The sequence below is a fragment of the Gambusia affinis genome, linkage group LG23 (assembly GCF_019740435.1).
Source record: "Gambusia affinis linkage group LG23, SWU_Gaff_1.0, whole genome shotgun sequence".
Classification (NCBI taxonomy): Eukaryota; Metazoa; Chordata; class Actinopteri; order Cyprinodontiformes; family Poeciliidae; genus Gambusia; species Gambusia affinis.
This window is the reverse complement of record NC_057890.1, coordinates 13,134,969-13,149,231: the sequence shown is the minus strand read 5'-3', so window position 1 is coordinate 13,149,231 and position 14,263 is coordinate 13,134,969. Positions and strand designations below refer to the sequence as shown.

General features: G+C 38.3%; 2 protein-coding genes across 4 annotated transcripts; one reads left to right on the top strand and one right to left on the bottom strand.

Moving 5' to 3' along the window:
- Nucleotides 1-512: 512 nt before the first annotated feature.
- On the bottom strand, nucleotides 513-7,215 carry tcp11l2 (t-complex 11, testis-specific-like 2). The gene is made up of 10 exons (XM_044107725.1): nucleotides 7,109-7,215; nucleotides 4,915-5,071; nucleotides 4,538-4,667; nucleotides 4,187-4,307; nucleotides 3,870-4,093; nucleotides 3,647-3,783; nucleotides 3,370-3,557; nucleotides 3,023-3,204; nucleotides 2,761-2,933; nucleotides 513-2,151 (listed from the first exon to the last, which is right to left on the bottom strand). Exons 2-10 carry the CDS (start codon nucleotides 5,057-5,059, stop codon nucleotides 1,886-1,888), a joined length of 1,566 nt encoding a protein of 521 aa, XP_043963660.1. The 5' UTR covers nucleotides 5,060-5,071; nucleotides 7,109-7,215; the 3' UTR covers nucleotides 513-1,885.
- Nucleotides 7,216-8,937: 1,722 nt separating this feature from the next.
- depdc4 (DEP domain containing 4) lies at nucleotides 8,938-14,066 on the top strand. Of its 3 annotated transcripts, none has more exons than XM_044107721.1 (9): nucleotides 8,938-9,057; nucleotides 9,880-10,303; nucleotides 10,760-10,911; nucleotides 11,017-11,212; nucleotides 11,297-11,529; nucleotides 11,600-11,742; nucleotides 11,881-12,006; nucleotides 12,675-12,753; nucleotides 12,990-14,066. In XM_044107721.1, exons 1-9 carry the CDS (start codon nucleotides 8,979-8,981, stop codon nucleotides 13,190-13,192), a joined length of 1,635 nt encoding a protein of 544 aa, XP_043963656.1. In that variant the 5' UTR covers nucleotides 8,938-8,978; the 3' UTR covers nucleotides 13,193-14,066. The 3 variants fall into 3 exon arrangements, with proteins under 3 accessions (XP_043963656.1, XP_043963657.1, XP_043963658.1); XM_044107722.1 differs by having other exon boundaries at nucleotides 8,939-9,057; nucleotides 12,993-14,066; XM_044107723.1 differs by lacking the exon at nucleotides 8,938-9,057 and adding an exon at nucleotides 9,175-9,258.
- Nucleotides 14,067-14,263: the final 197 nt, after the last annotated feature.

Here is a 14,263-nt window from a genome sequence, read left to right as displayed (position 1 = left end):
GTTCCAGGCGAGAGGCGGGGTACACCCTGGACAGGTCGCCATTCTGTCGCAGGGCAACACAGAAAACATTCAGGACATACAAACATTCACACACACACACTCACACCTAGGGAGAATTTGGAGAACCCAATTAACCTGATAGTCATGTTTTTAGACTGTGGGAGGAAGCCGGAGAACCCAGAGAGAACCCACGCATGCACAGGGAGAACATGCAAACTCCATGCAGAAAGACCCTGGATCGGGAATTGAACCCAGGACCTTCTTGCTGCAAGGCAACAGCTCTACCAACTGCGCCACTGTGCAGCCCTTATTGCACATGTAATTTATTAATATCAAAACCACTTTAGAAGTCTGTGAGATCACTCTCCACTTAAAGCACGCAATACATATTTTAAAACATGTTGATTGGAGGTAAACCTTTTAAACTGTGATATAAACAGATATAAAACATTAAGATTAAGTGAACATACAGAAAAACAAAATTAAATGTGCAAGGAAAAATAGATTGGAGGTAAACCTAAACCTTTATTTTTTCTTTTTAAACAGAACTGCTTTTAAAACATTGTGCACATATTTCTAGGTTTTAGGCAAGGATGCTTCTTCATGCTTGACATTGGTAAGCTTTATGCAAAGGTTATGAGTGTTTTAAATCACAATTTGTGAACTTTGTTAGGTAATATTAAAGAATATAAAAGCATCATCGTTTATTATTCCATCCACTTTATGAAAGTGGATGAAAGTGGCAGAAAAACATACCCACAGAATGATGCTGCTATACTGTCATGTGTGATATTTGGTACAGTGTTTTTAGATCTAACATCTTATCTTAGCTCCTCCAAATATCATCTTAGTTACTGTGTCTCAGTTTTTTGTTTCATTTAAACAAAGAATAAATTTGTTGGATGTATAAAAGCTGTTTTCCATCTTACATTTTATTATTTGCAATATTTTAATTTAATTGTTTCACTTGGTTTTATAGATTCAACAATTCAAGTTTTATTATAATAATTGTGGTAACAGAGAAAATCAATCTCCCACATCTTCCTGTAAACTGCTCTTCCTTGTGCATTTTAAGGTCTGCTGGAAATGTTTCAACATCAAAATCTCCTGCAAGGTCAGCACCTTTTTTCTCAACTTGTTCAAACAAACAAATTTAACAAATACTGAAAAACACACAGAAGTTTGCATTTTAAGTGTACAGAAGAAGGGAGAACAAAACTATATACAATCACTCCACTGGTAAAAACATAACCCGTGGCCAATGATAAAGAACTCCAACACCAAGCTGCTAATGCAAACAAGTAACACAAACTCATACTTGGTTCCAAAGTAACAAAGAAATCCAAGTTCTGACAGATAAATCTGAGCACTGAATGTGGCACTTACTCTGTACAGTACAATTTTACCAGAACTCACTCAAATATGCTTTTTTTTGTATTTATATAGCAATAAACATCATGTATATGGAAGGAATCTGTAAAACTTCTCTGCTACATTTCTGAAAATGCACATCCTTTGTATTGCTTTATAACTTTTTATATGTTGCAGATACTAAGCTGTTGCCTTTACTGTCTTATTTACAGGACTGAGGATAAAGGGAGACTTGAAAGAAATGAACTAGGATGTCAGGATAACTTTGAGAAAATGGAGTACTGTAACACTGAGTTTGGGTTCTGAAAGAGTCAAGGAGGACAAATGTTTTACTGCAAGAATGCTGTGATAAATATCACAAATGGATGTAAAAATGTAACAACATTTACCCATTTGTCAATTTTTTGATCTCATATTTAAGATTTCCTTTTAGTTCCTGTTAAATCAATGACAGTTGGTCTAACGTCTTCTCATCTCACATTCCCATATTTCTCTATAACCTAAAAACTTTCGGTTATTCATGAGAGACATGACAGTTTGGTGCTTGTTGCTGATGAGGGATTGGGGTTGGTGGGCTGCTGCCAAACAGCAGCTTCCTGATGATGTCCATATAGAAAGGTCCATAGACGGCCCTGTTGTAGTTAATCAGAGAGATGAATGTTTTTCCAATGGCTACCAGCTCGGGCTTGATGGCAGTCAGGCTGGCTGACACTTCTTCAAGCTTGGTCTGGTTTTTGGGGTCAGAGAGGAGCAACATGAAGTACTGCTGCACACGATCCTCTGCAGAAAGGACATGACAACAAACAGACCTTCAAATCTGCAATCACTCAGGATTAACAACTAATGTTTTAAAACACAGATATATTTTTAAAAGTGAAGATTTTAACCTTTTTTTTAGTGTTTTCATGGAGTTGTTGCACAAACTTTCCACAACAAAACACTAAAATTACAAAAAAACAATTTTTGATTTATTTTTGGTTTAAGAGAGGAGAATATGCTTTTTCCTAACATAATTTTCCACAAATAAGCATGTTATAAAATCTCTCCGTTCTCAGCAAATGTCTTAGGTTTCCTTTTAAAACTTAGAAATTGAAACAGTATGTTGGCAAACTTCTAATAGACGTATATCAAAACGCGCAAGTCGTCTTTTTTTCTAAGAGAATAAAAGATGTGTGGTTCCAAATAAGTAAAAAGTCTCTTAAAAAACTCATGCTATAGAGAATGGATTAAGGAAAAAAGTCCAGAAATAGAAGATGTTTGATCTTAACTTACCAGATTTGAAAAATTCTTAAATCAAATTCCATAAATTCATACATTTTTGACACAAAACCCTTTTTTTCCCCAACTAAAAAAGGCACAAAAACAACTTCCTGTCGTCACTTTCCGTACCGACAAGAGTGCGAATGGGATTCTCCTTCTGGCTGATGCTGCAGATCTGTCCTGTGAGGGTCGCCTGCTGATCTGGGGTCAGCGCAGGGCAGTTTCTCTCAGTCAGAGACTTGTTGAGCTCACTGCAAACCTGAGCACTGACGCCCTCTAGTGTTTCTTCCAGGTTAAAGTCCCTGCAAATAGAGCACACATTTAATCCTCTTCATAAAAGAAAACGATCATTAGTGTTTGAATGTGGCGTAATAAATGAGGATGAACTGACGGTTTGTGCATGCCCTCCAACAGAACACTGATCATCCTTTTCAGGCGGTCGGAGAGCGAGGAGGCCCCCCAGATCGGCCCCCCAATTTTGCTGTGCACAATAAGCAGCACTTCGTTCACCGTCTCCCACTGCCGGAGCTGCCGCTGAATCTCCTCTAGACGGTATTCGTCCATCACCCAAGTCTAAAAAAAAAAAAAAAAAAAAAAGAGATTGAAACATAAACCCCCCCCAAACATTTCAATTTTAGATACACTTTTGGATTTAAATTTAAATTTGTGTCTAATATTTTCTGCATTATATTAGGCAGACCTAAATAAAAAAATCAAATATATTAGGAAATAAATCACCTCAGGAACCAGTGTCTTAGAAAAGTCCCATGTGAGAAAGCGCAGGCAAGCAGCATTCAGGATTTGGATGGGACCAGGAAGTGGCGGCTGACCTTTACCGGCATCATCAGGTTTCTCTGGAGGGACGCTGGCCAGCAGCAGCTCCTCCAGCGCCGACTGGATCCAGGCGGTGGTGCGGTTTAAAGCAGCTGGAAAACAAGCAATGTTTTGGTTACAACTTTGTGATGTGTTTGTTTTACAAAGTTCAAAATGATCCATCCTATTTTTTTTAACTCACCGGGTAGATCGTCCAGGATGCTCTGAAAAAGTTGCCTCTGGTATTCAACTCCGTTCCTCTGCAGAAGAGGCCTCAGGATTTCAATTGTACCGTTGACGTTATCTAATTTCATCAGGTCCAGAACTCGGAATATCTCCCTTATGAGCACGAGGAGAAGCAAACTGAAATTAATTGGTCCCAATTTATCTCAGTAAAACTCATAAAGATAGAGGGTTTTAGTTACTTCAGTAATGTAACTATGTTATCTGTGCTTTCTCGTAGCTTCCGGATCTCTTCGTCCCTCACTGGTGCACACAGCTTCCCCATTGTGGAAATGATGTACGATGCGAGTCCCTGGATGTCCAAGGCGTCGTTTTCAGCCTGCTGACGAATGAGGTCCATGTCCAGCACCTCCATGATCTGGGTCCGCATTCGATTGGCACCCGGGTTGAGGAACAACAGCAAGATCTGTCCGGAGTAGACAAAACATTCAGTTCAAGTGCTATTTTATGCTGATGAAATGTTTTTTTTTTAACCATTAACGTCCAGTTTTGTACCAACCTCTCTGATGTCCTCCACTAGTTTAATGGCGTGCTGATATTCAGGCGGGTCTTCATTCAGCTCAGTCTCCAGTTTGTCCCAAAAGGCCTTGAAGAGATTCTGTCTCACTATGTTCCATAAACTGTAAAGAAATAAACAATTTACCTTACAGAATGCAGTGGATACAAATGAAATACTAAGTACACCCTATGATGAAGTACACCTTCCTACACAACAGGGAGACTTGTATCCAAACAATCCCTGACCATCTGTTTCTGCTCATGTCTTCTTCACTACTACACTAAAGAAAAACATATTTTCCTCTTTTGATCAGTTGTTGCCAGAAACAAGTGGATTCAGTGGGTAAAGCACCTGTTCTGTGGTCCTTGACTCAGCTCCGCGCGGACGTCTCCAACGACAATCTCATGTACGAGTTTGAGATTGAAAAGGTCTCGCCCGGCCTCCATGACTTCGTCTCGAGGAAGTATTCTGGGCGGACTCGCTGCCGGAATGAAAACAAGGGATTATTAAAACTGCCTGACAACAATCAGGAAAAGGTCAGTCACTGAAACAATTACTATTGCAAAAAGAAAACAACATTAGCAAACGTGTCTCTCGTAAAATCAAATTTTCAACACAAACTTTTAACTTTGTGGACAAAACAAAGAGAAGAAATGTATCCAGGGGGAAACAAAGGAAACAGTCATGCATTTGCAAATACGTATCAAAACCTCAGATAGCTAACTTACACGAGGGCGTGCAGTGTTTGCTGGAGCTGTCGCTGTTGAAGCTGTCCCGGGAGCAGTCCAGGTCGCTGGCCAGCGATGACTCCGCGTCACTTCCTTGGTCCTCACTTCTGGAAGTGGAAGTGGGTTGCTCATTATTTAGAGGCATCCTGGCTTCCAGCTGCAAAGGAGAAAACAAAACACATCTTGTCTCAGCACAACTACAAACTCTTTTCTTAATGGGACAGATCAACAGGCAGCGACAGATTATTTTCAACTGGAAGGAAGTGATACGCGTGCCGCAGTCGGAGGGGGGGCGATGGTTTTCGTTGTCAGGGCTACGACTGCAACAAAAACACCAGCTACGCAACAGCTGGCAGGCTAGTTACCATGGCTACAGAGATATATATATCAGTTGCAGTGTTTCAGCTGAACGCCTTATTAAACTGTGACAATGAATGAGATAATGCTTTTAGGACAACAAAAAGTTGACAAAGCGACCCAACCAAAGCGATCGCGTTACACCTGACCCTACACCAGCTGTTCTGCACTTGCAAATATTATCACTTGAAAGAGGAAGAATTATTATTTTAATATTAGCAAAGACATGCAGGACTGTAAAGGCAGGGCTGCCTCTCTTCCTGGCCTCACGTTATCTGCAGCCAAAAATGACTACATGCTCTGCTCTTGCAGTTTAAAGATAGCTCAAGGGGTAAGGATGAAAGGAGGGAGGGGGTCGGGGTGCAAGACTAATTTCTGCAAATAATCATCAGCTAAAATTGACAGCTGGGTCCAATAAAGCAGCACATGTTTTTAAAGATAATCTAATCGGATTGAGTGGAGAGAATTAGGGATTAGGTGTCATCTGCTGTTTTTTTTAATGTAAGCAGTCTGAGTCCATGTAAGATATTAGATTATAACAATACTAAACTTCATAAAAAGTCTAAATTATAATTATTTTTTTATGAAAAGGTGTATTTAAAAAAACAGAAAATGCTCACCAAGTACACATTGTTATAACAATTTATAACAACTGACAAAATTGGACAATAAAAGAGACAAAATCTAAAAAATGGGGTAAAGATATAGAAAAAGAATATGTAGAAAAATATAAACCACATTTTAAAGAATGTTTCTAAATACAGATTTATATGTGATAACATAGACTATAATTAGTGCATTAAACAAATATTAAACATCTATAGATCTAAATATATTCAGAATTAATTAAAACACAAAGAAATGTGTAACTGTTTGTCATTAAATTCTTTATTTGTTAAGTCATAAATGATAGTATTTAATTGTCGAAAGTATAATTATTATGGAAGTCGATATTTGATTGGTTAACGTGCACAGCCGCTGGTCTGCAGACCAATCACTTTGTGCCTTATAGTGTAAGCCCCGCCTACTAAAGCTGACGGCCGAAAATTAATTAATGATTTTCTGCAATAACGGACTATTAAATACATGAATTACTGAAATAATTTGCTAAATGTATATTTTAAATATTAAAAGGTCCTGTTATTTACTAAACTATGCATTTTATTCCCTACTTGTTTTGATTTAGCTTAAAATAAAAATAATTCCAGCAGTTTCAGCCCTCGCTTTTAAAAACAATTTGAAGAAGAAATCAACCTCACCTCTAAATATTAGCGCAGTACAATGTAAACAAAGCCTTGGGAACGGAAGGCTGGGCTAGCTATACAGAAACTTCTGCAATTGGCTGCTGCTGCCTGTCACTCATCCTGCCGTGGAAAACCTTTGGCTGCATAGTTTTCCACATGGATAAAAAAAACATCCATACACGCGTAAGAAATGAGTACACGTGATCCTCCTACCAAAACAAGAACCTTGTGTACATTTGTGACAGTCTATTCGATTTTAATTGATGATATCCAGATTGTGCACAGACTGAAGACATTCCGTTCAAGTCGACAAGATTAACACGAAGCGACTTGTCAAACTCAACAGTCTTGTTTATATCAAACTATACATTGTAGTGAAGCATGCGAGCTGTGCTTGCTTTAGTTAGTGCAACGGCTATAGTTTGATTATATTGTCAGCGTCGACGGGTTCGACTTTAACTCGAAATGTGTACTTTATTTCCGCTCTAAAACAAAGCGACACTCGGTGTTAAAGGTCAACGTCGTCAAGAAAAGCCATTTAATCAGATGTAATTGCAAATTATCGAGCACGTTTCATAATGATAGACATTTACCTCACAGAAGTCTCTAGAAAAGAAGACTGACACTGTCTCGGCACCGTCGAGTTCTACTCTACTTGGTATTAAAGGTCCCAAGCTCTGAGGACAAACGGTTCAAACCATCTCACACACAAAACGGCTGTCCTGGAGCTAAGCATGCTAGTATGGAAATTGTTTTTTTTTTATTTTAAGTCACACTTTCAGCTTTTAATTGGTTGTAAAAAATATACATTAATAGTTAGGAGACACAGAAGACCGTTTAAAAAGTCTAACATTCTACAAGGTATCGATGTTAATCAAATGGTATGACCCAGTCTGCCTTACAACCAAGGTTGTACGGCAGGGTGTTGTAGCATATAATGTAGTCTGCGGAGATTTTTTTTGGATCTCTTCAAATTTGTCAAATTTGTTGCTGTAAATACAGCAATAAATTTGACATTAAAGGTATCAGTACATTTATATATATTTTTCATCTATTTCTGTCGTCACAGGTTAAAAACTATGTGTTAGCTCGTCCCCCCTAAAATATCAACATCCCATAATCCATCCTGCAAAGATTGTATATTCTTCTTTATCTGAAAACGTAAATGCTGATTCTTTAAAAGTGATAACACCTTCCTCATAGTAGATGTTTATTAAAATTAAGTTGTCTTTTTTCAAAAGATCATGTAACATTTGCATGTAAGCCATGTTTATTTAGTGGAAACGAGCGCAAAAATGCCTACCTCAATTTTAAAGAATGTTCCCAGATAAAATCAAACAACCCAGTTTAGTGACTTCTAAACCATAATGCCTGACACAAGAATAATGGTCAGATAAAAGTAAATTTGATTAAATTTTCTTTTAAAACATCAAGAGGACAGACTACTGCAATCTTGTATTCAGTTTCTCCAATAAAAATGCAAGAGAGGTCTTAAAGGACAAACTATTTTTTTCTTAAATGTAGAATTAGCAATAAATGCATATTATCCAATTTAACTACTTTAAATGGAGGGTCAACACAAGACATCGGTGCTATCTTTTGTCATAACTAGTCAGTAGTGGTTTATCATTTGCTTCGTGGTGTTTTGTAATATTTGCATTTCCTGATAGGCAAATACTTTAGCCTTTGCTTAGACAGAGGTTTTGTTATTTGCATTTTATGTAGTAAACATGAGACATAAGTGTCTCAAATGTACTTAAATTTATTACTGTTTTCCTATATTGTTAAATAATAACACCATCTTTTTCTGCCACTTGTTCTAAAAAATAGAACAGTGGACTTTATCAGACGAATTCCTCCTTTACCCTTCCATCACTGATGTTTGAGTCCTTCACTGTTGTCCTTGTATTAGGATTCATTGCTCATCACTCTCAGTGTATTTTTCTAAAAGTGGCACAGGGCACTAATTATAATCATAAAGACCTCAGAAAAAAATGCTTATATAGAGAGAGAGATGTTTCAGAGAGGGGGAAGCTGCATTACACCCTAGGTAAGTCCTACTCTTTGCATCATATATATTTTATCCTATTGATTTAAGAATAATATATTTTTTTTATTTCCAATAATTAAATGTTTTACTCTGCATTGACTTTATCAAAATAAATAACTAATTCAGGATGCAACCAAAAGTAAACCCTTTTACATTACAATTTTTTTTTTTGTCTAGATATTTAAAAAGTTTTCTAATAAGGGTATTTTTTGACCAGGAAGACCAGAGTCGCAGATGTTTGGAAAATTGGGTCTAACTCTTATGTGATAAAATTGCCTGCCATACACCCAAGTAGGACGTTTTTGTTTACGGATGTGACTTTCTCTGCGTGCCTCTACGAAGGGTATAAGTTTTTCTTCTCGCCTGCTGGGGGCAGCAGTGGCTCACTTACCAAAGAAGAAGAAGATGGTCGCATGATGGCGGTTGATTTGACTCCTCGATTTCGAAGGTTGAACAGCCAAACAAGAAGTTTCAGAGAAAATACGCCTCATGGTAACCTTTTAGTTAGCAGATACATTTAAATAAGCGCATTGTTTAACATGGTAGCAGAAATATGTTGATTTGTATTTACAGCAGGTTGTTATTGTCCGTTTATTTATGAGTAGATTGTCTCCTTAACGCCGTGTTGTTTTTCATTTTGAATGCTGAATGGTTGTTTATACAAGTTTTTGCCCAACACAGGAAAGCTTAAAGGTATATTCTTCTTTTACAGCTTGTTCCTGTAAACCTTACCGCTGCAAAATACGATTATGAGAACTTAATTTGCTACTTAGAATTACGTATCCATTCTGTTGGATACCTACTTAAGTTATCAGCTTTTCTCCCACGATCAATTTTCCCATCTTCTTTGACAAACTTCCTTGTCCTTCCTGAAGAAACTACAACGACAGCATAATCCTGCCACCTACATATGCCGCAGTGCCAGTTTTACTTCATGCTATCCCATTGCACATAGGTGTAAATGTTACATTTTAGTAACTTCATCCATGATCAGTCCGGTGTGTTCGTTGAACTCAATGGTTTTTGTTAAACTTGTGTTATTTGAAACACTTCACAGAACAACTGCATTTATAGTGTTTCTAAATTAAACTATGCACAATTAGACTGTATTGTCCAATTCAGTCTAATTGAATTAGACAATACAATTAACACCTAATTACTAGTTGCATTCTAATTAGGTGACTTTTGAAAGCAACCAGTTTCTTCATTTTGTTGGAAAATGTTTAATATGATTCCATGAAACTACTTGTATTAAGTCCACCTGAAAATTCAACCTTGACATTCAGGCTGATTTGTGTCCTGTTCTTCCACCAGATTTCTCAAGGCCCTTCGGCGCCACTCAGCTGTGGCAAAACATCATCCATGCCCTGCGGACTCAGGTGGAGGTGCGTCGCTGCAGGAGACACCTCCGTGTTCATGCCGACTGCTTCGCTGGCTCTGACGCCGTGGACGCGGTTCTCAGCTACCTAATGCAGAACGTGGTGTTCTGCACCAGCGAAGTGTCTCGCCTCAAGGCCGCTCGGCTCTGCCAGGCTCTGATGGAGGCCAAGGTGTTTGAGCCGGTGGGGACCAAGCTGTTTCGCACGGACAAAGAGGCGACCTTTGAGGACAGCAGCGGCAGCCTTTACCGGTTCCTGGAACAGAGGAGGAGAAGCGGTCCTGCCATGAAGGAGGACAGCGGTGATGTAGAAAACATGCTGCTGGATGAACACCAGACAAAGAGGAAAAAGACGTCAAGGTTGGATTATTATCTGCTCTTCTATACCTTATTCTTATTCAACACTTTGGTACTAAAACTTTCATTGTTTTGTGTTCCAGTTATATGTTCAGATTCATTCTTGCAGTCTTTTGCTTGGCTACCATAACAAGAACAAGCTAAGAAGTATAAACTCGGCACACATTTGAGAGTTCTAACAGGAAATTGAATCTAAACTCGCATCAGAACAGATTTTTAACAGCTGAACGGCGCCAATATCAACCCAATTAAAATGTTTGGATGATTTTTAAAAGTTGGATCAAATATTCAGTCAGATTACTGTTAGAATTTTGCTCATTGCTCAGAAACGCTGCTTTGGAGTAATTCGCTCAAAGACATTTATTCAAATATTACAGAAAATCCACTACAAATTCACGCTTGTTGTGTTTGTGTTTAAAATACCTGAAATCACATGTTATCTTTCATCTCTTACTGCAGGCTTCATGAGATGAGGACCATATCGAACCCTCTTGCTGTCGAACCGTCAGACAGGAGAGTTGAACGGCTCTTCAGGACCATCAACCTGCGGGCGTCGTTTTCTCCGGCTCTGGACGGAGCATCGGCAGCTTCTGGCTTCCTGTCTAAAGCTGGTAATGATAAACTAAAGCTGCCAGGATTTTATTTGGGATGTAGGAAGTATTACAATTTTAATATTTTCCATTTTGTTGCTCTTTCCCCTCTGTCCCCCCTTCCAGTGGTGGATGAGGTTTGGAAGCAGCAGACGCTGCTGCAGCTGCTGCACATCGTGGAGCTGCCGGTGCTGGACTCAATCCTCACCTCTCCTGAAAGGGTTCGGCTCCGATCTTGCACGGCTCCGCTGGCCAGTTACGACCTGGTTATCTCTAACACCTGCCTGGAAAGAGACCTCCCCGACACGCTCAGCCTGCTCCAGTCAGGACCTCACCAACGCTCACCCATCTCGATGTGTGTTGGTTGTATTTATTATTTTTTTTACCACTTTTTTCTCCCCTTCAGGCTGGACTCCTGGCTGTCAGCAGCAGCAGACTGCCTAGAACTGTTTCCAGACCAGCTGATTATGGTCACAGGAGAACAACTCAGCCACCATAACGGTAACAATGCAGAGCAGACAGCCAGCCAGAAGAGACTTCTATTTGACACGATTGCCAAGTACTATAACGGACAGGAAAAAGCAGCGCTGATATCGGGACGCTATCTGGACGTCCATGTTGCTATTCTGAATCTACTGGGTAAGATCAGGAAACAGACATGCAGATGCAGCTTCAGTTGTTCTCTCTAAGGCCATTTATGTGTTTCCAGGCGACGGGAAGATGCAGAATGCTATCAGAGCATCTCAGCTGTGTCTGCGGTTGCTGGAGACGAGTGTGAGGGACGAACTGAGAAGACTGCTGACCTTCATGGCCGCCGCAGCACGGTCAGACGCCTGCCGGCTTCAAAAGCAGGTAATAAACACGGATTCCTTTCCTCTGAGCTGCTTTTCCGCTGTAGTTGTAGATATGTAGGAGAATTGTTTCAAAAGTAACTCTTTATGGTGACTGACTGAGCGCTTTTTGACTCATTTTGGGGTGTTTTTCTTTCAGGTTGATAATCGGACTTTGGTCTGCCGCACTTTTCAGAGAGGGCTTGTTCAGAATCATGAACTTACTCGACCCCAGAGCGAAACGCTAGTGCTGTTTCTCATGGACCATCATGCTGAACTCTTCAAGGTACTTTGCTTTTAGGGATTTCTGTTCTGTTGAAGCTGTTGGTCTTGTAAATTTTTTTATTTCCTTTCTTTCATTTTTTTTTTGGTTTCAGAACTTTTCAATTTCTACAGAAACTGAAAAATTGCTATCTGTATTTCTAAAGAGCTTAACGAAATTATTCACAGTCCTTGAAATTGTTTATGTTTCTACATGTTGCAATCACTGATTTTACTGTTTTTTTATTAGGAGTTTATGCCACGGATCAGTGCAAAGAAGTACATACATAGTTTGAAAGCTGGAGGAAAATTATATGATTTTTAAAAACATTTACAAATAGAATGTTTGGGTCTTTCAATCTTCCCATCAGCTGTTTGAAGATTGGTGGCAGCATTATGATGCTCATTTGACATGGACTGCTAGTTTTCCACAATGCATAACATTAATTACTCCTCAAGACAAATGTTTGCACTGGATTTCTTCTGGTAGTGACGGAGTAAAGTGTTGAACATAAATAGAAAGCACACTTTTTAGATTTTTTTCACAATTAAGCATTGCTTTGCGTTTGGGTTTGACTAAAACCTGAATGAAGTGTTGTGTGTGAATGTAATGAAATGTGAAAAAAAAATAACTTTTGTAAATGCACTCAAGTGATTTTCTGTTTTTTATTTGCTGTATTTGTATTCTAAAAGACTCCTGCAACACTTACTGAAGCGGTGAGAAGAACGTTGAGGACTTTGCAACAGGGGAAGGATCCAGACTCGGTTGCTTGTAAGTTTAAACCAGTCATCTAAAAGAACAACTCCATTCATATGAATATGTATTCTGATGTAAAAAAAATATCTACATGTCTATTTAACAACAACAAAAAAACTGTAGTTGATGTTGAGAAGGGTATTGTCTAGTAGTTAATTTGTATCTCCTCTTGAGGGCGCTGTTGCTCTAAGTTCAAACCAAGTTAGAACGTCTTTTGAGCGTAGAGTAAGTAAATGTTTGTCTTTGTGTAGCAGCGTTCGCGTTCTGCCAGCGGGTAACCCTTCAGGAGTACGAAGATCAGCGTGACGCCACGACTCTGGAAAGCCTCAGACAACTTCTTCGAGACATTTCATCCAACACCAACATGACTGCCAAGCAGAAGAGGAAGCTGCTCAAAGAGTTTGAGAAACATCACCCTGTTGTCTTCCTCCAACATTTTTCTAGCTCTTTCTAAAACAAGTTTTGGTGTCTGAGGTTCAGTAGCAATAACTGGAATGCAACCATCGAATGTCTAGTAGAAAGAAAATGAAACGTTTTCAGCTAAACATCCCAGCTTATTCAAATATTGTTAAAGTAAAGAAAATTATTTTAAATGTATCAGGTTATTATAGTTGAGATTTGTTGCTTTGGATTTGAGTCTATTTTTAGGAACGCAGCTAATGATGCTCAAGCAGACATAGGTAGGACTTTTCTTTAATCTAAAAACATGCGATGAAATTTTTTGTGTTAAACTGAGTATTTCTTCTGAAATTAGATGCTTTATTTGGACAAACCCTAATTTTGTTTAGATTAGAACAAAGTTACTCTGCACTTCTGTCTTGCCCACCTTCATAAAGCATTTATATTTCAACATATCAGTTGATTAAAAACACTTCTGTAGTTTATCTTGTTTTGATAAAAGGACTGAAGAGTCATGTCACTGAAGTTTATGGTAGGAATCCCGTTTTATCGTTATATTTAAATGAACTGAAATGAAAAGGTACATCACTGTTAGAATTGCTGTAGCTCAGGGTAATATTTCAGGTTTTAATTGTAGGTGTTTTGAGGATACAAAGTGCTACTTACTCGATTATTTTTTAATTTAAACTTTTGAACACTTGAATTAATACAAATGATATTGTGTGTAATGACTTGGCATAATTGTTGAATACTAATTTAACTTTGGTGAAATGTGAGAAGTTGGTAATTTTTTTAAACCAAGTTGATGGAACTATTATTTACTCTCGTTTTTTAGTTTTGTCATTTGCTAACACTTGAATCAGGACAGAATGCACTTTATGATGTTGAAACGTACCAGAACATGCAATAAAAGCTGTTCCCTTAAATAAGTTTTTATTTATTTTTATTTTACTTACTTACCTCTGTTTAGTTCAGTTAATGTCTTGCAAAACTATTCATATCCATTTGTAACTCTACCACATTCAGTTACATTGTCACTACATACTACACTATATTTTATATGGAATCCTCCATAATTTTAGAGTGATTTTATATAACAAGATGAAAAGTATGTACCGTAAAATAA

What these genes read in the sequence shown, in the direction of transcription:
- tcp11l2 (XM_044107725.1), bottom strand. Translation starts at nt 5,059, where the DNA reads ATGCCTCTAAATAATGAGCAACCCACTTCCACTTCCAGAAGTGAGGAC. An exon ending in AACATAGTTACATTACTGAA is followed by an intron (nt 3,784 to 3,869) that starts GTAACTAAAACC and finishes CGTGCTCATAAG; the next exon opens with GGAGATATTCCGAGTTCTGG. An exon ending in CTAAGACACTGGTTCCTGAG is followed by an intron (nt 3,205 to 3,369) that starts GTGATTTATTTC and finishes TTTTTTTTTTAG; the next exon opens with ACTTGGGTGATGGACGAATA.
- depdc4 (XM_044107721.1), top strand. Translation starts at nt 8,979, where the DNA reads ATGATGGCGGTTGATTTGACTCCTCGATTTCGAAGGTTGAACAGCCAA. An exon ending in CAGAGAAAATACGCCTCATG is followed by an intron (nt 9,058 to 9,879) that starts GTAACCTTTTAG and finishes TTCTTCCACCAG; the next exon opens with ATTTCTCAAGGCCCTTCGGC. An exon ending in CCTGCCGGCTTCAAAAGCAG is followed by an intron (nt 11,743 to 11,880) that starts GTAATAAACACG and finishes TTTTTCTTTCAG; the next exon opens with GTTGATAATCGGACTTTGGT.